General features: G+C 39.0%; 1 protein-coding gene across 5 annotated transcripts in view; it reads right to left on the bottom strand.

Moving 5' to 3' along the window:
• iffo1b (intermediate filament family orphan 1b) overlaps nt 1-26,390 on the bottom strand; it is a 42,033-nt gene that overhangs the window by 3,088 nt on the left and 12,555 nt on the right. The window contains exons 6-15 of one of the 5 annotated variants that reach the window (XM_051864322.1): nt 26,175-26,295; nt 22,665-22,754; nt 22,189-22,319; nt 11,112-14,062; nt 7,836-10,773; nt 7,395-7,463; nt 7,125-7,170; nt 4,932-5,045; nt 4,563-4,778; nt 16-132 (exon numbers count right to left, since the gene is read on the bottom strand). In XM_051864322.1, the coding sequence (XP_051720282.1) occupies nt 13,978-14,062; nt 22,189-22,319; nt 22,665-22,754; nt 26,175-26,295 (427 nt within the window). In that variant the 3' untranslated portion in view covers nt 16-132; nt 4,563-4,778; nt 4,932-5,045; ... (2 more) ...; nt 7,836-10,773; nt 11,112-13,977. Of the gene's footprint in view, nt 1-15; nt 1,762-4,562; nt 4,779-4,931; nt 5,046-7,124; nt 7,171-7,394; nt 7,464-7,835; nt 14,063-22,188; nt 22,320-22,664; nt 22,755-26,174; nt 26,296-26,390 lie in introns of all 5 variants that reach the window. The other 4 variants (XM_051864323.1, XM_051864324.1, XM_051864321.1 and 1 more) reach the window with 4 other exon arrangements.

The following is a 26,390-nucleotide window of genomic DNA, read 5'->3' as shown; positions in this document are numbered from 1 at the left end:
GTGGATGTTACTCACAATGCTTAAAACATTCCTTCTCTTTCTTTCTGCACAGTCGTAAGAAGAGTGTAAGGATGATGGCAGATAACATGACAGAAATGAACGCAAACAAAATCCACAACAAATTACTTTCACCTGTGAAATAAGCACAAGGGAGCATTACTATTTATGTTGAGATGAATAGGTGAGATGAAAAATTCTTCTATGGGAAAGAGCTCTCCAAGAAACAGTGCTCTTAAAGGGTGCTATAAATAGATGATAGCAGAAGTGCTCTAAAATCTAAAAAATAGGCAAAAATGAGTGTCCTGTTAATACAAATAGAGTGCACTTAAAAAAACCGTAGAGTTAGCATTTTTCAACTTCTGGTTCCAATAGGTTTTTGATTAAATGCCTGAAATAAGGTCTGTGGTGAACACAAGCTCAAGATATTTTGTCATGTTTTATTCTTTGACATACATCGGTAATACCCGACTTGTCATTCTTTAAAACTTTTACGTGTCTTGAAAAAGGTGGTTGCTAACAAGTGGCTAAATGACACTATAGAGGTCGTCGGAGACATTAAATGTCACACACCTTTCAAAAAAGTTTCAATTGTAAAAAGAAAAAATGATTAAAAACTGTAAAAATGTCACGTGGTGTCAGCTGCTGCCATTTTGCGACTATTGCTTTGTTCACTGTAATGGATTATAAGAAAACAAACAGGTACGATTTTAAATCAGTTTCATCTCAGATCAATATCTCTTATCCCCGTAATTATCTAAGTGGCGAAATGTCGTGTAATATGTGGTATGACTGTACCGTATCTTTTAAATGTCAGTCTAGTGTCAGTCTCGTTTGAACTTGCCGCGCAAGCAACTGCTCTCTCCCCGGAAGTTTTGCGTTTAAAGAGCTAATAAAATATTTTGACTCAGATCAATATTTCATGTCTAATTATTTACTTATGTGGCAAGTAGCCACGTAATAAGCGGGATAATGTACATCCAGCTGGTTGTTATCGCAGAGTAAACCCCTTCAGGCTGATGCAAGGGTCCTGATCACCCTGTCGGGGTTTATTCTGAGATAACAACCGACTGGATGTACATTATCCCTTACATAAAAATAGTACACCGTACAGAAAATCTACTCACTAGTCCGCATTTACAGGCTCGTTGTGTTTATACTTGCACTCTTGCAAACTTTTTAAACTATTCTAATTCCCACTGGCAGATTTATAGTATTTATATTTAAATGTGTCTCAAAACTTTACAAGCCAAATAATACTACAAAGAAAACTATATTTAAAACAGACCACCCAAATTTTCTCTCATTCATGCAGATTCTCAAAAAAAAAAAAAAAAAAAAAAAAAAAACGAGAGAAAAAAAAGGTGTGGGTGGATTCCTCCACTATACCACAAAAACAACACATTAGAACCTTATCAGGGAAGGTGTTTTTTAAATTTAGATTGAAAGAGTTGGCAGAAGTTAAGCGGTGGTGATGATGAAGTCATGTAACCGTGGTGTAGTTTGTTCAATATTTTACTTCAGGCGACTGTATAACTTCCGAGTTCTTAAAGGTTGTGAAGATTATCATGATAAACAAAATGTGTATGAATCATAAACTTTCTACAATAATTTAAAAGCCAAAGCAAAAATCTTAGCTTTATGTGGCAGGAACCAGGGTGATGCTAACTTCTGGGTTGGCCTACAAAAATAGGTCATCCCTGCAGCACTCTATAAGGATTCAAGCCCACCTCCTGCTCCCCCTAGTGGCAGACCCCTATTTGGCTAAAACAAAAATGGAAAAGCGTGTTTTGATAGGCTAATATCAGATAATATGAGTATAAATAGCTGAGGGTCTTAGTGATCAGCATGCACTGTATGTGACGAGGAGCCCGGGGGCCCTTGCTGTCAGGCCCTAAAGTTATCGGCCGTGGAGATTAAGGCTTTGGAAGGCCTTGACAGTCTGAGGCTCTGAGCAACATCCCCATTGGCCCAGTCCCCAATCCAGATTCAAGCATACTACTCTTCCTTACTTTCTTGTTTTGGAATGAATTCAAACTACTGCTTAGAATACAAGTGTACACACATCATGATGTAGAACAGGGGTTCGCAAACTTTTTTGTCAGTTTTAGATGTAAAATATTTACTTAAAGTACCCCCTGAGATTAAAGAGGCCATATTATGCCCTTTTTTCAAAGTTTTGATTTTGTTTTGGGGTCTACTAGAATAGGTTTTCATGCTTGAATATTAAAAAACCCCACATTATTTCCCATTCTCTCTTCCCAGTCTGTCAGTAATGCTCTGTATAGATTCCTTCCGAAAAGCGCAGTGTGCTCTGATTGGCCGGCTGGACCAGTGCGTTCTGATTGGTCAACTGATTCGAGTGTGTTTCTGAAATCTCACACCCCTCACCATAACCACGAGTTTCAACCATAGACTGTAAAAAAATATGGACGACGCACCTTCACTCTCTTCTATTGTAGTAACTGAAGCCGCTAGTGTGTCAATATGGCGCTGACATCTTGAGTCTCGAGTCTGCGCCGTAGTGAGCACGAAGTGGAGCCGCGATACTCAGAACAACTCATTATTTTTGTGTGAAATGAACAGTTATGGAAATTAAGAGCTCCAATCACCTCGCGAAGATCCAGAAAAAAGTCCGGTGGCGCCTCAGTGACTGTTAATCTCAGCTGTCAATCATGACGTCACACCCTGTTTTTATAACATCAAATAACTAACTAAAACCAAACTTATTTAAAGAACAAATACTTGAACTAACACCAGCGTGATAAAAACTGCCTAAAATGACAGAAATTGTCCCACTGGATTACATGGAGATGGCAGGGTTTATGACCTATACTGCTTCCAGCCACCAGTATAGGTCATAAACCCCGCCCTCTTCATTAAATGTAATGGGATGTGAGACAAACTAAAATCAAATTACACTTTAAATATTTTTTTCCAAAGACAATTTTTAAAGTTTTTATCATGCTGGTGTTAGTTCAGATGTTCATTCTTTAAATAAGTTTGGTTTTAGTTAGTTATTTGATGCTATAAAAACGGGGTGTGACGTCATGATTGACAGCTGAGATTAACAGCTTCTCTGAGTGAAGTTGTCACAGAGGTGCCAGCGGACTTTTTTCAGGATCTTCACGGGGTGATTGGAGCTTTAACTTTAATTTCTACATTTCCATAACTGTTTATTTCACACCGACATAACGAGTTGTTCTGAGTTTGGGCGGGACCTTGATATCGCGGCTCCGCTTCGTACTCACTACTGCACAGACTCGGGTTTCAAGTTCACTATACGCAGACTCGAGACTCGAGATGTCAGCGCCATATTGACACTGGCGGCTTCAGTTACTACAATAAAAGTCCCTTTAAGACAAGTCACTTCACTCGGCGGCCATCTTTGAAACACCTCTCGGGCATTCAAGTGCAGCTCCTATCTCTTTGAATGGGGAAACATCAAATTCTCTAAAGCTGTTTGCCAAGCTTTCGATTAAATTTAATATTTGAAATCACCAATGAAATCTGACAACAACTGTCTCATAAATTGTGTTTCTGAACGCTTGAATCATGACAAAAAAGGCATTTTTTCAGGCTAGATCAAGCTAATGCGCATGCACAGTCCTAACTGCGCGTCTCTATAGGAAGCGCGAGTCTGACTGTTTCTATAGAAACCGGAGCTTCTAACGGCCGCTTTAGTGACGCGATGACTTTACTAATCGGCGATTGGCTCTTATTTAGAAGGCGGGACTTATTCCGCGTTGCACATTCTCCCATTCAAAACAATATGAGTGACACGTCTTGTGTTATTCTATAGTCTTTGCTACAATGGAAGAGAGTAAAGGTGCGTCATCCATCTTTTTACAGTCTGTGGTTTCAAGGCACTACTAACGCAATTCAACCAGGCCTTGCCCCTTTTTTTGTATATACCTTGGGCGGGAATAATTTAAATGAGGAATATTGTGACATTTACGTTCTGGAAAAAAGCTCAAAACTACAATCCAGGCGTTTCAGCGACTTCATAAACATACTGCCTTTGATGTGGACTTTGTACTGTGTAACTTTGCAGACCTTTTTCAGGCTCAAACAGCAACATTACATACTTAACAAAGTTGAACATTTAATTTTACAATGTAATTTTACTCTTTAATATTACAATAATTTGATGTTCATGGTCCTCTAATGTCAGTAATAGTATAGTAGTAATAATAATCATACTTATAATAATTATTATTAGTAGTAGTATTAGTAGTAGTATGTTTTAAATCTAATTATAAAAATAAAGACATAAATATATTACTGTTTTAAATTAGAGAATGAATATTTGGTAACTATAATAATGAAAAATTCTGAAACATGCAGAGCATCAGACTATACAATTATTTAATTAAAATGCAGCCTTTAATTTGTTTATCATACTAAGCTATATCACGATTATCATGCAGCCCCATTTATTTATTTTCTTTAAACATTCAATATAATTAATTATTAGTTTTTCATCAACTCACGAACCCCCTGCAGTTCCCTCACAAATCCCCGTTTGGGAAACCCTGATGTAGAAGAAAAAAAGCCATGCTTACCCAGAAAGCTCTGTGCACTTATGGGTGAAGTGGTAGATGAATTGGTGGATGAAGGGGTGTCAGCAGGGGTGAAGGATGAGCTTGGGGTGGTGACAGGAACACATTCCCGACATTGGCCTGTGTATTGGTCCTCCGTGGTACATTCATATCCCTTCTGACAGCGACAGACTACATCTGATTTATGCGTACACTCCTTTTCCACCTCCATATAGAAATCTAAAACACACACACACACACACACACACACACACACACACACAGACAAACGTGTTTTCAAAATGAAGCACTTTTTGCCATACTTCCTGTTTCTATTCTCACTTCATCTTGTTTATACTATCATGGGTAAATTAGGTGTAAAGAGCTTCATACCAGCATTGCAGTTCTGGAAACAGCGGTGGCAATTGCTTTCTCTGTTCTCCTGATTGGTGAAGAAACCAGAGTCGCAACGAACACAGTTTTTGGAATTGTCTGGCAGGTAATCTCCTGAGAGACGATGGATGGTCAAGAAGACAGAGAGGATAAAGAGGAAGTGGAAATGCGGAAGACAAAAAACAAAACAAAAACAACAACAACATTAAGATCAAATAAATTAAAACTAAAAACATGTTTGTTTGTTTTTTTCATTTTTTAAATAAACATTTTATTTGAAGTAATTACATGATGCTAATTTGTTAACTGCAGTTATTTGTGTGTATCATTATTTTCTAAAATAAAAACGATAACAATTCAGGTATTTTTGTGGCAACCTGTCACTCACATGACATCGCAGCAATAGCACACCACGACCATCCAATCAATTCTCAACAGACAAAATTAAGTCCCGCCCTACATTTTTTCTTGTTGGAGAAGTCATTTTTAACGTGTATGGCTTCTGGTGTTACCAGATATTTATTTTAGCTGTACAAAAATTGTCCGTTATGCTGCTTTATATTGCAAACTGGTATTATTATTATATTATTTTAATTTATTATTGTAATCATGAACACATTTGCTGCATCCGAAATCGAATACTTCCCTACTGCGAAAAACAGTACGCCAAAATGTCAGAATACATAGTATTTGAAAAAAGTAGGCAAAAAGTCTCTGGATGATCTCCGCTGAGATTCTGAAGTGTGCATTCGATGGACACTTTACTATTCCATGAGGCCACAGGAGAGGATTTATAAATAAAAGTGAAGTGACGCAACTGACGCTGGTAGGTCATGTGACAATAACAACATGGCGGATGTAGAACATCTGAATTTCATTCATACTACCCATATTCATTCTATTCACAATTCTTTTAACGGTCGCAAAGTAAATTCAAATACAAATGTAGTACCTACTCAGACAGTACGCGATTTCAGAACCGCTTACTTTCACATCGAAAAATACAGTGCACTGAAATATAATTTCAGGGTTTAAACAGCCCACCTTGTTGGCAGAGGCTATTTAAACTAACTCCGCCCACCAATGTCTGATTAAGCCAGATAAAAATGACAAAAAAAACCTATGTGATAACAGAATCGGTGGTGACGAGAGTAAGGTGGGTGGCTAACTTTGCAAAATCATTCTCTCTTTTCCCATCACACATCAGCTCGCTGAGGCATCTATTTTAAATAAAAATGATGAAAATATTCAAAAAGTGGAAATAAAGTGCCTAACGGGAATTTAATAGCGGGAATAAAGTGTTTAATAGGCATAATTAGCGGTAGGTGTAGTAGGGGACGGCATTTAGGGACAAGGACGATTAATGTCCCAATAAGGCAGCATCAATTTATGATCATATACACTACATTAGTTATTATTATTATTACATTGTTTACTACAATACACTGAGGTACAAGTAGTATCTGACACTATTTGCACTAGGTATAAATAACATCTCACAACTATTTACACTTACACTTACTATTTACACTGGCTGTTTGCACTTAGTGTAAATAGCATATTTTTTCTCCTTAAAAAGGTAATTACACCTAACTTACAAATTGCATGCACACATAACTGACAAACATGAATGCACAGAATAGATAGAAGTAAAATGACTATCATAACATATTTAAAGGAGTAATAACTAAATTTGTATTTGACTGTGCACAGACTTCAGCTTAAAAGGGCACATTTTGAATTTCTTAAAGGCGGATGTGGGTGCTTGTGCACAGACACACTCACGTACGTGCACACACACACACACACTTATATGCACAAACTCATACTTGCTGACTGAGGGGAGAGATGAGAAATAGCATCAAAAACAGGACGTTACAAAGAAGCTCAAACAGGCAGTGGCATTCTAATGAAGGAAGTGGTTGACGCTTCTGTGTCAGAACATACCATTTCCCATCACGAGAGAAAAAGAAAGAGAGGGAAAGGAAGAAGAAGAAAGAACGATGAAGAACTTAATAAATAACCACTGATTTCTTGAGCAATTTCTTGCTCAGACCACACAAGTAATACTGGGAAGTGTGGTGACAGAAAAGTACGCTCACGCACTCCGCACAAACAGGGATCGAATTCAGAGAAAGTGATGGCAGATATGAAAGGCTCTGAGAAATATAACGCCCAAACATGCATTCTCACCTGCTTGACACAAAGGGGAATTGGGATCTCTCGCATTTCCATCCTGCTAAAAGCAAAAGACAACACAAAAGACAGTTAGTAATGGATGAGTCCAATTCAGTCACGCTGTACCTTTAAAGTGCACATTAGAGTTCGGTTCTGTGCTGCTTCAGATCGCACATTGATTAATGTGAACACAGAGCGTGCAGCGTACTTAAAGTCTACGCAACACACCGTCTTATGTTAACATAATATATCATACACATTATAACGTATAGCATAATAATTTACCACAGGGTGGCCGTATATATGGTGACCTGTCAGCATCACCATGGCTACAGATAACATTGTCACAAGCATCTGTAAAAAATAAAATTATATCAGAAAAGAAGTGATCCACATACACAACATATCACACACCCTACATCAGTCACTCAATGCAGAACATAAAAGCATACGCAATCAAACTTTCGAATAAATTAGTGTGATGTGAAGTTTCACATCAATGTTCACATGTCCAATAAAATTTTACAACAGCTGAGTTTGCTAAAAAAAAGGGGGAAGTAGATTTGTAGATCTGATGCAAAAGGCAAGTAAAACCGTGACTAGCTTTTTGTTTAGTTTACTTTTACCTGTTTTACTAAATTTTACGTTTCAGTCAGCATCTTATAACAAAGACAAACACAAAACAGCATAACAAATAACTGCAGTATAAGTGAAAATAGTCAGTACCTCAAAATTAGTAGAATCCAAAATGTCATCAAATGCTTTCAAACTCAATTTCTGTGTCTTCTGCCAGTGTGTATTCTGTTCTGCTCAATACATCTCATTGTTTCCTCACCTGCTGTGTCTTCCTGTCATTCTCCTCCCTCTCTTTCTCAAACTGCCCTTCACCTGCTTACTGTTTTGGAGAGAGAGAGAGAGAGGCAATAGCTTCACATACTGTGCAGCTGTCACGGTTTCGTTGTTTCATTATTACTGGTTTGATTAAGGCTAGGACGCATTCAGTCTAATTGGAGTAGTTTTGGAATGCCTCATAAAAACACACATTTATCTGTTTGCACGAAGCTGCACACAAAATGAAAATATATTTTATGTAGAACAAACTCCCTTTTAGTAGTACATACCCAGACCTACCGTCATGAAGCAGTTTAAAGACAAAAGGTCAGACTGAGCTATTTTAACTCACACAAATGTCTGTGGCTTTGATCTTAAATGTCTTTTCAATTTACACCATTTGGCCTTTTTTTCCACTATCACCTTATTAAGCAACTAAGTGCGTAGCAGACTGGCAGATAAACAGATACTTAAGAGGAAAAAATGACCTACAGATTGAAAAAGAAAAACAAAACGCACACACTATGACACAAAAACTCCACTCGTCGCGATGTGTGTTCAGCTGTAACCTTTATTCAGAAATCTTTTTAAAGCTCCAGTCTTTCTGTACACTTGCAGTGAAGCGAGCAATTCCTGTTCTGCTTTGGGTTACACATACATATTTATATATACATATAGTCCTGTTACTCTTTAAATCAAAATACACATGTGACATTGCTTTGGTTGGGGTCCTTTTCGTCCCCGCAGACATTCAGAAGGGTTCTGCCGCCATTCGACAGTATCTGAAAGGCTCAACCACAGTGGCTCATGTGTAAATTTAAAGAGAACCCATAAAAGATAAACATTCATACAATTCCACAGTAGGAACAAGTTGAGATTCATTCCTGTGAGATGTTACAGAATGACACGGAGATGCTATGAATGACTATGAGATCATTCAAACCTTCTTTCAGACTCTCAATTGAGTCCCAAGTGATAATTTCAAATGTTGTAATTCTCTTGTCAAGGTTCAGGACTTGCTTGCATAGCCAGCGTTTGAGCATTACAAGACTCTCCCTTTGTCTCTTCTAGGTTACAGTATCATTGCATTCATACATTTATTGCAAATAAGCATTCTTTCGAAGCACTTTTCTCTTTTTTTTTTCAAAATCTGTTATTATTTTGGTGACGATATTATGTGGAATTTACTCATTGTTTGTAGCCACTGCAAATCTGAAGAATCTTTAAGAAAAATTCAGTCAGTTCCAATGAGTCATTTTCCTGACTGTATAACTTTTTCATACAAGACAGGATTTGTGGTTATTGAATTAAGAGAATTCTCGTAAAAGACGTTTGCTTTAAGGTCATATAGCAACAAACAAGAAGTAAATTGCTGTAGAAAACAACCACTTACTCGTTGCAGAAACCTGGAGTGCTCACTCCATACATATACACATGCATACATAAGTCTTACACACGTAGTTCAGCTCAGTGCTGCAAAACAAAAGCAAAAAAACTCAATTAAAAGAATTTCTGTGGACGAACAATGGCTTAGTTGTTTGCGATGGCAGCAGAAACAACATGATAAGCAATGTTTAGTTCACAAACAAAACCTTTTCCTGAAAAAAAACAAAACAAATTTTAACATTTTAATTAATCATCAAGGTCATCCTTTGATTTTTCTGGGCTAATATTTTTTCAATGATTTTTACACATTATTATCATAAGGCTGTCTGTAAGTTGGCACCCATAGAACATCTTTAAAATAATGTGAAATAACTGAAATATTCAGCAAAATCAAATCAATCTGCAAATCCCCGACAGAACTTCACAGTGGTCAGAGGGAAAAACCTAAGGCAGACACACAATGTTGTTCCTCAGTCAGTATGCAAAAAATAGAACAAGATGAAAAGAAAAACAACCTGAGGATGGTTCATAACATATTGTTCAACTGAATAAATTCTGTTCTGGCTCGTTATAGAAAGTGATATGTTTATTAAAGCTTTCACTCTTTGTTTTTCAACAGCGAAAATTTACATGCTGGATGTACAGCACCATGTTTTCAAAAGCATGAGGTTTTCATTTTCACTGTGTGCAGTATCTTTCCTGAATGTTTTATTTCACATTTGGCACTCGAAATGTCTTTGTCAAAGAGTTTTAGTCTCTATTCTTGAATTCAAGCTGTGGTTTTACGCTCAGACTACAGATATGAATGACCAGCAAACAAAGTCAGTGCGCCAGTTTCTTCTAGAGCTACTATATTAGTCCCTGTGGGCGTTTGGTTAGAATTAGAAAGTGCTCTCCCAAAAGGAGAGCTGATTATTACAAATCACGTGAGGTTCTTAAGAACTTCAGAACTTTCTAGAATCAGACTGCACATTAATTTGCAAGATAATCACTGAAGGATCATTCTCTAGTAGATCTAACCCAAGGGTATCTAAACTCGGTCCTAGAGGGCCACTGTCCTGCAGAGTTTAGCTCCAACTTGCCTCAACACACCTGCCTGGAAGTTTCAAGTATGCCTAGTAAGATCTTGATTAGCTGTTTCAGGTGTGTTTAATTGGGGTTGAAGCTGAACTCTGCAGGACAGTGGCCCTCCAGCAGCAGGATTAGACACCCCTGATCAAACCCATCAGAATTTCACTCTTGTAGGTGGAAAGGAAAGTAAACATGTTCATCAAATCATTTCATGGGGTCTTTAGATCATTCTTCAATGGGTCTTCTAATCCATGAGATCACCATTCTTCAATTGATAAAACCCATCAGGCTCTCACACTTAAATGCAGGGGTGTCCAAACTCGGTCCTGGAGGGCCACTGTCCGGCAGAATTTCACTCCAACTTGCCTCAACACACCTGCCTGGAAGTTTCAAGTATGCCTATAATAAGACCTTGATTAGCTGGTTCAGGTGTGTTTAATTGGGGTTGGAGCTGAGCTCTGCAGGACAGTGGCCCTCCAGGAACAGGATTGGACACCCCTGATCAAACCCATCAGGATCTCACTCTTGTAGGTGGAAAGGAAAGGAAACATGTTCATCAAACCAATTCATGGGGTCTTTAGATCATTCTTCAATGGGTCTTCTAATCCATGAGATCATTCTTCAATTGATAAAACCTGATGCTCTCACACTTAAATGCAGGGGTGTCCAAACTTGGTCCTGGAGGGCCACTGTCCTGCAGAGTTTTGCTCCAACTTGCCTGGAAGTTTCTAGTATGCTTAGCAAGACCTTGATTAGCTGGTTTATGTGTGTTCAATTGGGGTTGGAGCTGAACTCTGCAGGACACCCAACAAATCTTAATCCTTGTGAATCCTGCAAATATTCCCTATTTCCACAAAATTGAAAAAGATAAGAAACAAAGTCGCAATTATGAGAAATAAAGAAGCGATTGTGAGATATAAAGTCACAATTACATGAAACAATGTTGTGAAATATAAAGGCGCAATTACTAGAAACAAAGCTGCAATTGTGAGAAACAGTCATAATTACAAGAAACAGTCACAATTGTGAGATATGAAGTTGCAATTCTAAAAAAAGTGGCAATCGTGAGAAACAAAGTCACAATTGTGAGACATCAAGTCACGAGTATGAGAAACAATAGCTGCGTTTACATGGACATTACATTGAAAACCGAAACTGGAGAGTACTGCGCATGTGCAATGATGTAGAAATACCGTAATGACGTATGACGTGCAGAACGAGCTGTTCTTCCTGTTAAATAAAGTGTCATAAATAAGTGTCCTGTTATTCTGAAATTCTCTTTCCACTCATCGTCTGTGAAATGGAGCGAGACAACGTCCCACCAGTCCTTGTTTCATAATCTCATCCGCAGACGACTGGTTTTGGGCATGGGAAGGGGCGCTTTTATTGCCTGATAAAGACACAGCAGCACAACTCAACAGTTACTGTGCTCGTCGTTGCCTAATTAGGACCCGAAATAGATAAATATTAATTCTGCTTTTTAAAACAAAGAAAAAGAGGATGGTTAGTATGCAACAACAGCGGGAAACTCTGTATATTTGTGCTGTGAGCGCATGTCAAAAGATTAAATCCCATCAGAAGCTTGTGACATATAAACGTGCATATAAACCCGATTACTTTATTTGGCGTTCATGTAAACACTACATTCGGATTTATCAATCGGAATGAATTCATTCAGATTGAAGCAAGTAGTGTCCATGTAAACGTAGCTAATGTTGTGAAATAAAAGTCGCAATTACCAGAAACAAAGTAAAATTACGATTTAATGTAAACACTGTAAGAGATGAAATCGCAATTACGAGAAACAATGACATAAGTGAGAGATATAATGTCAAAATTTTGAGAAACAATGTCGAAATAGTGAGATATGAACTCGTAATTCTGAAAAAAAGTGGCAATTGTGCGAAACAAAGTAACAATTGTGAGATATAAAGTTGCAACTGTTTTTTACTCTGAGGCAGAAATGGGTTTCCATAAGATCTCTCTGATAAACAGATAGAAAATAATATTTAGTTTGTCAAACATTTTATGGGGTCTTTAACCCAGAGGTGTCCTATCCAGCTCCCAGAGGGCCACAGTCCTGCAGAGTTTAGCTCCAACCCCAATTAAACACACCTGAACCAGCTAATCAAGGCCTTACTAGGCATACCAGAAACTTCCAAGCAGGTGTGTTGATACAAGTTGGAGCTAAACTCTGCAGGAGCAGGTTTGGACACCCCTGAATTAACCCATCAGCATCTCTCTTTCTAAAGGATCACTGGTAGAATCTAACAAGATAAGATGCTTAAACTATCATGAACTATCACCACTAGCATGAAAATAACTCTTCAGGGTCTTGCTCTATAAATGACTCCTCTTATATCACCTTATTCTACAGATTACTCAGTTCCTTACAGAACACAGCCAGTCTAGACTACAAGACTGTTCCCAGTGAAAACAACAGGTCAGACAAATGGATAGATCTTTGCATCAACCTCAGCCATCAGAGGCACCAGCAAGGTCTTAAGGACACAAAACAGAAAAAGAAAAAAGAAAAAACGCCAAGGGTGAACTACACTGGAAGGATTTTACTATCCAAAATAGAAATACTAGATACTTTTATGGACTGAGCAGTTCTCATATCTATAGCAGCGATAAATATACAGCATTTTCATGAAATTCTTTTTTTCGGAAATGTACCTCCACCGGCAGAGAAAAAGGCTCAATATCATTTATCTTAAAGACGAAAAATGAGGGGAAAAGTGAAAAGGAAATAACATAGCGGTTGACATGCGTAACGCTCTGACATGTACTCCGAGCCATAACATCCTCGAATCTCACTCGTCTGACCTCACCCATCACTCATGTTTTCCACCCGCAAGAGAGGAAGTAAAAGAGTTCATTATTCTAAGAGCGCATACAGCCGAGACTCCAAAGCAGCCTGGCATCAGCACAATACCGTTAGCATGAAATGTCGTTTATTTCATGTGAATTTGAGCACAAAGATGGGGGACGTGCAGGCTACAGATACCTCCACCCTTCACTAGCATAAACAGCCCGGTATTTACAACAGCTCAGACAGGAAGCACAACACACCTACTGACCCACGGCTTACAGCGGCACGTAACGGTACATGCGGCAACAATAAGTGAGCAAATGTCCCCTCAGAGTGTCTAGGAAATGGAAACTTTGTGAAAACACTGTCAATGATTTTCTGCCAGACATACGAAATCAAAAGTGATTGTATTCACTGCTGAAAATATAATGACTCAGACATTTGGGGATGAGAACGGAAAACATGATTGATACTTGCCGGTGGATGGGCTCGCTGAAAGCAGATAAAAGCAAACAATTGTGTGAGGACTCTCATCTTTAAGATTATGAAGGTGTGAAAACAGTACCAGAGGGGAAATGTCAGTACATGTTCTCTTTTGGGCACTCAGCACACACAATGTAATTCCATTTCCCATCACTAGAGGCAGTGACTGGATAGTCTGCAAAAACATGAGCAGGGCTGATATTGGTACTGATGATGGTTGCCGTGAAGAGATGAGGGGTGCTTTTTCTTCTTCTTGCAAACACCTTCTGCATATTGTTGTCATTATCTTCCTCCTTCCTCCGTTTTGTCCCTCTCTGTTTCTCCGTTCGCATCTGTACCTCCTCCAGGTATAGAAGAAGTGGATTTACTGTAAGGTGGTAAAAGGAATAAATCAACAAAATATATTTTCTTGTGCTTTGAGAAATAGTAAAATATAAACTGTGTCATTCATGAGTTTTGATCAGTCACACAAACTTTCAGATGCTGTTTAGTTTCAACATCTGAGCAGAAAAAAATTGGTAAATGTTGATGAAAGACATAACTGTTTTAACTGGAGTGATGAAGAGACAGTATTATTAATTTTGGTGTATATTTCAGAATACTTAAAGGGACAGTTCACCCAAAAATGACAGTTCTGTCATCATTTACTCACCCTCATGTCATTCCAAACCTGTATTTATTTATTTATTTTTTGGAACAGAGAAGATTTTTGAAAAATGTTGGTAACCAAACAATTCCTTTGACTTTCATTGTATGGACATTTCTCAAAATATCTTCTTTTATGTTCCACAGAAGGGTCATACATGTTTGGAACGACATTGTCACGATCACCGTCTGTTCCTGTCAGTTCCTGGACTCCATTTCCCACAATCCTCCCTTCCAATCACATGCACACTCCACTCCAATCACCAATTGCCACACACATCTGCCGATCATTACCTGGACTATAAAAGACTCACACACACACCACCTCATTGCGAAGTCTTGTTAACCCTTGTTGCAATTCTGAGCGTTTATTTCCTGTCTGCCTGTTTGTTTCCGATCCTGTCTGTTACCCGTTATCGACCCGTTGCTGCCTACCTTTGATCCTTGCCTGGTATACTGTTCTGTGAGTGTTTTCTGCCTGCCCTGACTATTGCCTGTACCCTGACTACGATTCTGCCTGTCCCTGCTGTTCCTGTTTGCCCCTGCTTTGACCCTGCCTGTACGACCACGTTCTTTTATAATAAAGCTAGCAAATGGATCCCCGCCTGAGTCTCGCTTCGTTACAGAAGACTTCGCCAACACAAGATCCAGCAGCTACCGTGAGTGTTCCTGTCTCAGCTAACATGAGTCCATCCGTCCAGTTAATGTGTCTCCGTCAAGGAGACAGAACGGTAGAGGACTATGTCAAGGACTTTATTGAACTGGCACACTTAACCACCTTTGACACTGTATGCCTCATGATATTCTTTCGCGGGGGACTGTCTGATCCGCTCTGTTCCATCATGCCATTGCATGACCCTGATGGGACGCTAGAACAATATATAGATCTGGCATTACAGATGAGTGGCTCTAGCTTTACCGTGGGTGTCGCGGAGGAACGCGACACCTCATCCCCTCATGTAATGGCTGCCTCTACAGAGAGCATTCATAAAATGGCGGCCACAACATCATCACATCATGTCTCCGCTGATCTTCCAGAGCCAAGTCAAATCTCCGTTGACCGTCTAGAATCACGTCACGTCTCTGGATCTGTCCGGAAGCGGAGAGGGTTGCGTTCCAGTGTGGCTGATCCACCGCTGACTTCAGCACGAGCGGCTGGCATTCCTAATCCTCCGCCGGCCGCCTCGCACTCAAGCCCGCCAGCCGCCTCGCACTCAAGCCCGCCGGTTGCAACGCACTCAAAGCTGCCGGTTGCAACGCACTCAGGCTCGCCGGTTGCTACGCACTCAGGCTCGCCGGTTGCTACGCACTCAGGCTCGCCGGTTGCTACGCACTCAAGCTCGCCGGTTGCTACGCACTCAAGCTCGCCGGTTGCTACGCACTCAAGCTCGCCGGATGCTATGGACAAGATGGCCGCTTTGCCAGTGCCCACGGGCAAGATGGCCGCCCCGCCAGTGTCTGTGAACGTAGGGGTCGTTCCAGCCAGTAAGTCCGCTCCAGAGCCCGCTCCAGCCCGTGAGTCAGTCCCCGAGCAGCCCGCTGCCGTCCCCGAGCAGCCCGCTCTTCCTGATACGGCCACGGAGGCCGTCGCCGAGCTCCTTGCCCTGCCGGCGCCACCCGAGCTCCTTGACCTGCCGGCGCCACCCGAGCTCCTTGCCCTGCCGGCGCCACCCGAGCTCCTTACCCACGAAACCGCCACGGCCTCCGTTGAATTCTCCAAGAACTTTTTGGGGGGGGGGCATATACCTGAGGGTGGGGAGCTTGCGGGTGGGGACCCTGCACGGCCGCGATCATCAGCGGCCTCCGAACTGCTTGAGCTCGCGGGTGGGGACCCTGCACGGCCGCGATCATCAGCGGCCTCCGAACTGCTTGAGCTTGCGAGTGGGGACCTTACACGACCACGGCCTTCAACTGCCTGTGAACTGCTGTGGCCGGCTACGGAACCTGACCTGCCGTGGTTGCCCGAGCTACCTGACCCGCCGTGGCCTCCCGACACTCCTGACCTGCCATGGCTGCCCGTGGCTCCTGACCCGCCATGGCTGCCCGTGGCACCTGACCCGCCATGGCTGCCCGTGGCACCTGACCCACCATGGCTGCCCGTGGCACATGACCCACCGTGGCTGCCTGAGTTCCTGGATCTGCATTGGAGACCCTGTTCCTGTCTACGTCTCCAATGCACCCCCCCCCCCCTCCCTATCTGTGCCATTTACGCCGCGAGGACACGCCTTCCAGACGATCACCGTCTGTTCCTGTCAGTTCCTGGACTCCATTTCCCACAATCCTCCCTTCCAATCACATGCACACTCCACTCCAATCACCAATTGCCACACACACCTGCAGATCATTACCTGGACTATAAAAGACTCACACACACACCACCTCATTGCGAAGTCTTGTTAACCCTTGTTGCAATTCTGAGCGTTTATTTCCTGTCTGCCTGTTTGTTTCCGATCCTGTCTGTTACCCGTTATCGACCCGTTGCTGCCTACCTTTGATCCTTGCCTGGTATACTGTTCTGTGAGTGTTTTCTGCCTGCCCTGACTATTGCCTGTACCCTGACTACGATTCTGCCTGTCCCTGCTGTTCCTGTTTGCCCCTGCTTTGACCCTGCCTGTACGACCACGTTCTTTTATAATAAAGCTAGCAAATGGATCCCCGCCTGAGTCTCGCTTCGTTACAGACATGAGGGTGAGTAAACGATGAAAGAATATTTGGGTGAACTGTGAACTATGTGTATCTATGTAGCTGACCTCATAAATATGCATATATGAATGTAAATCCATGGTTTACAGCGGTGTAATTTTAGCATCATGAAGTTGCTATTACAGTTATTATTAATAGTTTGAAGTTGTTTTTGACAAAAATTTCACAATTTGATTTTGATTCACAAGCATGCAATTCAATTCTATTCGAATTCTATTCGGCCTGTCAGGTATCAGGCTACTTACATTTAAATTACACATAAGGAAATTTTTTAATAATAATAACATTATAATAATACATTTTTACGATTTTACATTTTTACAATTACACGGATTTCAGTAAGTTGTGCTGTATCTTTCAACATACCTTCTGATGTTAATTCATTTTTATTTCATGCTGTAACTAGCAATAAAGCAGAAGAGATGATCAGTTCACGTACATTTAACGCTGCCACTTGGCTTTAACTGAAGGCGCTATATGATGTCTTGCCACATTAAAGAGCACTAAAACTATATTTATTGTTTGAATTTCGTAATAAGATTGACAGAATGCGATTTAGTAGATGGGTGGCACGCTATGACAGGGAGTCTCTCTCCTCTGCCTAATTTTTTTTCTTTATCTCTATTTGAGGTTTTGCAAACTTTCTCGCCCTGTTTTAACTTAAAACATTTCTTTTAAATGTCTACTTTAACTTGGAAACTATAATTTCAGATACTATTTATTTGTGTTACTTTTGAGATACTTTTGAGAACTTGGATTACTCTAACATGGCAACCCATTAGAGTATCCTCAGCATCAAATATCTATTCCCCACAGGAACCTTGCACTAAAGTCCTCTGACACCACCACTTTACTTGCTGGAGACTCAATAATCAGGGATGTCAGAAATGAAATAATTAAAACGATTTGCTTTCCCAGGGGTACTGTATGTGACATCATGGAAAATATCCCACAGATTCAAAGGGAAAACCCAAAACTGATGAAATCATTATCCATGCAGGCTCAAATGACATCCCTAAACAGCAATCTGAAGTTCTAAAACAGGATTTTCTTCACCTTCTGGACTCTTTAATTTCTACATCAGTCAAGGTGCATATTTCAGTCCCCATTTCCACAATCGGATGGGGATGCAGACGCTTCAGTAGGTTCTCTTAAATCTGCTATTCTAAATGTAAGGTCATCAACAAATAAGTCTTTTGTAATTAGCCAAATTGTTGAAAACCATAAGCTGGATATCATCTTCCTGGAAGAAACATGGCTTGACAGTAATCATAATTTTGTCCTAAATGAAACATCTCCACCAGGTTTTAGATATTTCAGTGTCCCTAGACTTAATAAGAAGGGTGGTAGAGTTGCCTGCCTGTTCCGCAATACTTTGTGCTGTCAACATGTTTCTCTGGGAGATTTTTGAAACATCTGAATACCTTGCAGTGCATATGAAGAGTGAACAGTCTGTTATTTTATTAATTCCGTATCATCCTCCTAGACTCAACAAAGGCTTTTTTGATGATCATGGAGAACTGCTTTCTAAGATTTTAACTGACTTTGAAAATGTCTTAATCACTGGTGATTTTAATATCCATATGGATGTAATTTCTGATCCATCGACTGTTAATTTCACAGGGTAACTAAACTCATTTGGCCTTAAGCAGCATGTAACTGGCCCCACACGCAAACATGGTCACACACTTGATCTAGTGATATCATGTGGCTTAACCGTCAGCCAACCACAGATAGTAGATGTTGCCATATCTGACTACTACTGTTTCTTTTTTGAGATTTCAGTATGTACCAAAACTGTGAGTGATGAGAGAACTGTCAGTCAGGCTGATTCTGCCATGACCTTCATGGAGCTCATGTCATCATCTCTCCCTCCTCTTACTTCCCCCTCTGTAAACACTTATGTTGAGAATTTTAGTCTCAGGCTCTCAGAATGTATTAACTTTGTTGCTCCTTTAAAAGCAAAGACTGTCTCTGGGACAATTAAAGCCCCATGGAGACATAGTACATCCATCGTAAAATTAAGACTCCAGGAGAGCAGAAAGTCAATGGAAGCGCACAACGCTTACAGTTCACCATGATATCTATAAGACTCATCTGAAAATGCTATATAATACAATGAGGTCTGCAAGAAAAGCTTATTTTTCAAGTTTAACTGACCGCAACAAAGAAAACCCTAGATTCTTATTCTTCTCTATCGATAGGCTACTTAACCCCTCAGCTCAAATATCACCAGAACTTCCCACAAGTGCAAAGTGCAATGAGTTTGCAGAATTTTTAATGAAAAAATTACTTCCATAAGACAAAACATTGCCAGCACTTGTAAGGTCACCAACTCCCCATCTAGTCCTTTGCAATGTCCTCCTTCTCAACTGTCAGCTCCAGTACACTTACACTGGTCATACACTGATTCTTCTGTGCTCGGTAACTACAGACCAATCTCTAATCTACCATTTTTTGGTAATATAATAGTATCCATAAAGCTCAATAACTATTTCAATACACTTAATGAGAAATTTCAGTCTGGCTTCCAGGCAAACCACACCACAGAAACAGCCTTGTTTAGTGTTTTAAATGATCTGAAAGTTATTCGGGACTCAGGAAACTTGGCAATCCTTGTTCTTTTAGATCTGAGTGTTGCTTTTGACACCATTGATCACGAAATTCTACTTGACCAACTTCAGACCTGGATCGGTCTATCAGGTCCTGTCTTAGACTGGCTCAGATCCTACTTAATGTAGTTCCAAACGTAGGTTTGGGAGGAGCCTAAACATTCAGTCCTGTCAATCATCATTACGAGCGTATATAAGCAGCAGTCACTGCGTCATCCCAGCGAGAGTTCTTCCAGCATCCCTCCTCCTCCCCATCTCCTCATCTATTTCTCTTATTCTCCCTCTACGGAGTACTGTTATAGGGGGGTTTAACTCGAGCCTCGGGTTCGAACCTCCTTCGAGGACAGTAAGCCAAGTTTGTTTTACCATTAACCATTCAGACTGAATGGGCAGGTGAACTTCTGAAAGCAACAGGGAACACAACGTTGCACAGGCTACCTACCCCTCCAGGCGTTATGTCTATGGTGTTCCTCAAGGCTCAATTTTGGGTCCTCTATTATTTAACCTATATATGCTTCCTTTAGCTGGTGTAATTAACCAGTACAATATTTCATTTCACCAGTACGCAGATGACACGCAACTCTATCTTTCACTTGCACCAGATGCCCACAATTCAATTTCCACACTACTGGACTGCATAGAGAGCATAAAATTGTGAATTTACCAGAACTTTCTACAGCTAAACAAAGATAAGACAGAGGTACTTGTTATCAGTAATGACGCACAGAGAACATCTATTGCCCAACATCTTGACTCTCTATCACTAAAAGTCAGTAATCAGGCCAAGAACTTAGGAATCATGTTTGACAGTGACCTCAGTTTTAAAAAACACATTAGCACTGTTACTAAAACAGCATATTATCACCTCAGAAACATCTCCAAAGTACGTGACATTCTCTCCATTTCTGACAATGAGAAACTTGTTCATGCATTTATTATGTCTAGACTTGACTACTACAATAGCGTTTTGCTGGGTTACAAACGAGCTCTATTAAACACTCACAAAGGGTTCAGAATGCAGCTGTGCAAAAAAATCGAACTCTAAAAATAGAAATCACATTACTCCAACACTCAGATCCCTTCAATGGCTGCCTGAATCATTCAGATTTAAATTCAAGATCCTTTTATTAGATTTTAAATGTCTTCATAGGACTGCCCCAATATACCTTTCTAATTTGTTGAATAAATATAATCCAGCAAGATGCCTAAGACATGACTAAAAATTGAGAGCCATTGACTCTGTGCATCTATTTTTGATGAAATCAGAGGGTATCTGATCCATACATATGCAGCAACATCATTGCACCTTTTGACGTCCAGAAAGGTAGTTAAAAACATGGTTAAAATAGTCAAAATAGTCGTGACTACAGTGGTTCAACCTTAATGTTATGAAGCAATGAGAATACTTTTGTGTGCAAAAACCAAACAAAAATATTCAATTCAACAATTTTAACCATTGTCATACCTAGTGAACTCAGTGCAGGCTTCCTTGTTAACGTCCAAATTCCAGCCAATACACAGGTTGAACCACTGCAGTCACGTTGACTATTTTAACCATGTTTTCAACTACCTTTCTGGACGTCAAAAGGTGATGTTGCTGCCTGTGTGGATCAGACACCCTCGGATTTCATAAAAAATATCTCAATTTGCGTTCCGAAGATGAACGAAGGTCTTACGGGTTTGAAACGACATGAGGGTAATTAATGACATAAATTTTAATTTTGGGTGAACTAACTCTTTAATTACTCACGCTCATGTTGTTCCAAACCCGTAAGATTTTCATTCATTTCGGATCTTTTTGATGAAATTTGCGAGCCTTCTGTCCCTCCATAGACAGCAACGCAACTGACACTTTGACACTTCAAAAAGTTCATAAAGAGTTTATAAAACTAATCCATATTAATTGAGTGGTCTAGTCCAAATTTTCTGGGGACACGATCACTTTATTTGATGAACAGATTTAATTTAGGCTTCAATCTCTGTGCACTTTTAAAAAGAATCTCAAAACACATTTGGTCACTATGGCCTTTCCTCGATTCATTTTATTGTTGTATTTTATTATCTTATTTCTATTATGTGATTTTATTTTTGGTCTGTATTTTATTTTATCATCTTATTATCTTATCTTATTTCTATACTGTATGTGTATATGTTTTTTTCTTCTCTGTGTATTTCTATTCTGTAAAGCACTTTGTAAACACTGTTTTAAAAGGTGCTATATAAATAAAGCTTTACTTACTTGCTTACTTACTACAAAGGTTTGTTCATTCATCAACCGAAAAACAGCATAGACCAAAAGATCAATTCTTGGGATTTAAGTATCGATATCGGTTTTTCAAAATAGGAATAGATCCAGCCTTAGTTTTACTTTGAATTAACAATAATAACCCTGTTAAATGTACAGTGTGAAATCTAAAAATCTTAGTATCAAGAATACAGAACAGTGTGAAACAAAATAACCCAGGGTTAAGAATAACCATGTTAACAGTTTCAAAAATGTCAAAAACCCATTTGTTTGTGGATATATGCATACTTGTTTCCACTCTGAGTTATGAGTCTCCTGCAGGTTTCCATCTGCACATCCAGTCCTCTCTTCATGCTACACATCTCCATATATTCGTGAAGATGGCGGTTCATGTCCGACTTTGCTGTGGCAAGTTCCAACTACAGAGAAGCAGATCGCATCAGACCAGGCTGATGGGCTTCTATACTTACATTTATATGTACATTTATTCAACATAACTAACAAGCAAATAGCAGAACAATACTATTAACAGTGTGTGTAAAACATATGATTCATGACTGTATGACAGGGATAAAGTACTGTAATGTATATAAACCCTGACAGTGAGTTTTTCCAAAACCCCAGAAGGGTTTGTTTTGTGATAACGATCTTCTGACTGTACATTATCTCACTTAACAGAATGTTGCAATTGACTATTCAGAATCAAAAGCTGTGTTATAATCTGATAAATCATGAAATTAAAGTAAACTACTCAAACTTCTCACCTCAATCTGGTCTATAGTCTCCTGATATTCCTTCTCCCTGGACTTAAAAAGACATTCAGTGTCCTTAATCACCTTTTCCAAACACTCCTCCTGTTCAGACAGAAAAAAAGAGAGAGAAATCGCACAGACACATTATCTCACAGCAGAAGCATAAGCACTCACCAGCAGATGAGATTTTACCAGAGGGAAAATAAAATACTAGATTAATGACCCCGCTGATGGAAAACTCTAAACACTTTGAGCTTTCCATGAAATGCGACACACTTCCAGCCCACATCGCATTAACTAATGTCAGTAATGTTTAGTATCGAACCACCCCCCAGCAAACTGGACTGAGTACCCTGACCTAAATATGAGCTGTGTGTGTGTGTTTGCATGTGTCCTATGTGTGAACCCCATGACTGGATGACCAGTAGAATCCTATTCTCCTGTGGAAAAACTCTTTGACACTATGAGCAAGCATGTGCACCTAAGCTTCATTCTGTATCATATTTTCTGTGTCTGATTCTTCCTGGCTTCAATTAGAGATGCCCACCCTTTGAGATGAACCAATACTCACCAGTTTACCACAAACATCAAAAAAAAAAAAAAAATACATGAAAAAGAATGTGAGACGGATAGAGGGAGAGACAGGGGGAGAGGGAGAGAGTGCCTAAGTAATGAACAGAATGGAGAAAGAGATAGAGTTACCAAATGACAGAGGTAATATGGTATGACTTATGATATAAAGCAGAGAGCATAATGCTGGGTAATGCTGAGATGACAAAGGAAAGCTAAATGGACGTTACAGTAACACTTTATTTCGATAGTCCACTTTAGACATTCTACTAACTATAAGTAACTTTGCAACTACATGTCAACTAACTCTCATTAGAGTATTAGTACTGTCTGCTTAATATCTGCTAACACTTCATTTCATGCTCCAACAACAGACATTCTACTGACTATAAGTAACTTTGCAATTACATGAAATTAATTTATTCTACTAACTCGAACCCTAATTTTTACAGTCTACTATACAATACTCTAAAAATGTCAACTAACTCTCATTACTTATTGTTAATAGAATGTCTAAAGTGGACCATTGAAATACAGTGCACAGCATAAATGAGTACACCCCCTCTGAAACTTCGGAAAGTCAGAAATTACTCAATTACTTAGAAGACATGTTAGGGTTCTTTGGAGATATAATGTTCCAGAAAGTCTGCCTAATCAATTACCAAAGAAGCATGTCAAAATTATTCAGGAAAATAAGATTTTCTTATCAAGGTGACAAAATGTTGTGAAGCAAAAATGAGTACACCCTCCTAAAAGTTACTAAATGAAACGAAATAGAAAAATTGCTGGTGTAAGTTTAAGGCAATGTTTGATCAACAGGTAAGTATGTTGAACCAAAACATTTAAAGAGAAGTAATTTCTTGACAATTAAAAGTGTTAAAAGTGTGTGAAAATATAGCAAAAGTAACACAGAAATTCAAAAACAATGGACTTGTGAGGCCCCTGAAATAATCAGGCCTTCATTTTAAGCTTTCATTTAGTGAGGAGGGATTTTTTTGCTAGACAAAGAGCAGGAGAAATACCTAGCGAATGTCTCAGAGCCAGCTATGAAAAGGGTGACTGTTTATCTCACAGAGTAAGATGCAGCCTGCAGAAATGACATACATGGTTGTTGTTCTCACTGGAACTACTTACTGTAGCCAAAGCACAATAAAGTCAGTTAGCCATTTCCAAAGCCCATATTTACAAAATATAGATTCTGGGAATCAATACTCTGGTCTCATGAGACCAAATCAATCATTTTGGATCTAACAGCATCCAAAATGTTATGGTGTTGCTAGAGGAGGAGCACAGTGAGAAGTGCCTGGTTCCCACAGTAAAGTTCAGTGGTAGTAAAGCTCTTATATAGGGATGTATGAGTGCTGAAGATGTAAGGGAGTTGTGCTTTATCTATGCTGTCATGAATTCCCACACCACTGTGTAATATAATACACAAACTTGAAACAGAAGATGTTACCCTTTCCTCATTCCCTGCATTGTTGGGCATTTTTTCAACATGACAGTGAGGATATGCATTCTCCCAATGTGAAAAACCTTCTGTGAACATGCATTGCACTCAATTTTAACACTCTTGAGCACCTGTGGGGGATTCTGAGACGAGTTGAGCAACACTCCCCATTAAAGATCAGGGCATTTAAGGAGCTCATCATCCAGGACAGATGTGACAATTTGTCATGAACTTGTACAATCAGTGCCGAGAAGGGTCAGAGCAGTATATTCAAAATTATGGAGGGCATACTAAGTGCTAGAATATTATACATTTGTTGAATTAAATCTAGGGTGTACTCATTTCTGCAATCCTTAATTTAAACCAAATTGGCAAATTTACTTATTTTATGGCTATTAATGACATATATTTCTCGGTTTTTATTAAGTATATTTTTAATACATTTTAGATTTGCCATCTTTCCATGAATTGTATTAGTGAGCATAAAGAAAATACATCTTTTGTATTTGTTCAGAAGTGGTGTACTCATTTATGCTGTGCACTGTAAGTGTAACTGAAGTTACTTTAAAAGAGAGAAAAATAAAATAGTGCTACCAAATCAATTAATGTTTAATCGCATCTAACATAAAAGTTTGTATATATATATATATATATATATATATATATATATATACATATACTGTATACACACACATTATATATATATATATATATACACATTATATATTTACAAACTTTTATGTTAGATGCGATTAATCACAAATAATTGATTTTACATCACTAAAAAATTTATATAAAATAAAAGTTATAAAAATACAACTTTGGGAAAATTGGGTTAGATTTCTGTAAAAAGGCTTATTTCATTTTGCTTCTAAATTAATCTTGTTGTAAAGATGCTTGTGTTAATTTACTGGAAAACAAGACAAAATACTGAGTAAGAAAATTATTTTTACATGAATGAATGAATTTAGATGAATTAGATGAATTCAATTAATTGAAATTTCAATATTTAGTAGGTGCACCTATCAGATTCTTGGATAATATTAAATATTATTCCATTTATTGTACCTACTGTACTTTTAAATATATTTTATGACACTCCACTTACTCTTTTTTCAGTTTTGATTAAGGGGGTTATAACTTTTTTGTTATTTCGAAAATGCAAGAATTCAACAACTTTGTGAACCTGTCGAAATGTAATGAAGGCTTTGCGAAGAGGCTGTTATTAAAAGCCAGGAGCAATTATTGTTTAATTTTAAGTAGGAAAGAAGGTGAAAAATATAAAAAAAAACTACTTTATGTCCCATTTTATTGTCTAATATTATGAGTGAGTCAAAAAGAAAGTATATTACATGGACCCTTGAATTATTAAAAGGCTTTTAATCATGGGAAAGTTTCCATGTGCGTAAATAAATGAGGAAGTAGTAAACAATAATGTGCATTCAAACACAACCACAAATATCAACCACATATAAACCACATGACCCAGAATTCAGCGCACTAACCTCGCCCTGACTAGTGTCCGCTGTGAAAGTACATCCTGGGAAATCCTCCCACAGAAGGAGCGTTTCTTCTGTCTCTTCCCAAGCCAGAGAGTCACAGTCGTCCTCAAACTCACACTCTCGCCTGGCAAATACACAGTTAATCATTACATTAGATAAACAGACTGTAAAAGAACAAAGCAATTAGGATCCAAACATTGCAAGACATTTTTAATCTCT

This window comes from Ctenopharyngodon idella, chromosome 16 (genome assembly GCF_019924925.1).
Source record: "Ctenopharyngodon idella isolate HZGC_01 chromosome 16, HZGC01, whole genome shotgun sequence".
NCBI lineage: Eukaryota > Metazoa > Chordata > Actinopteri > Cypriniformes > Xenocyprididae > Ctenopharyngodon > Ctenopharyngodon idella.
Note: the sequence above shows the minus strand (reverse complement) of the source record. Positions and strands in the feature narration are given on the sequence as shown.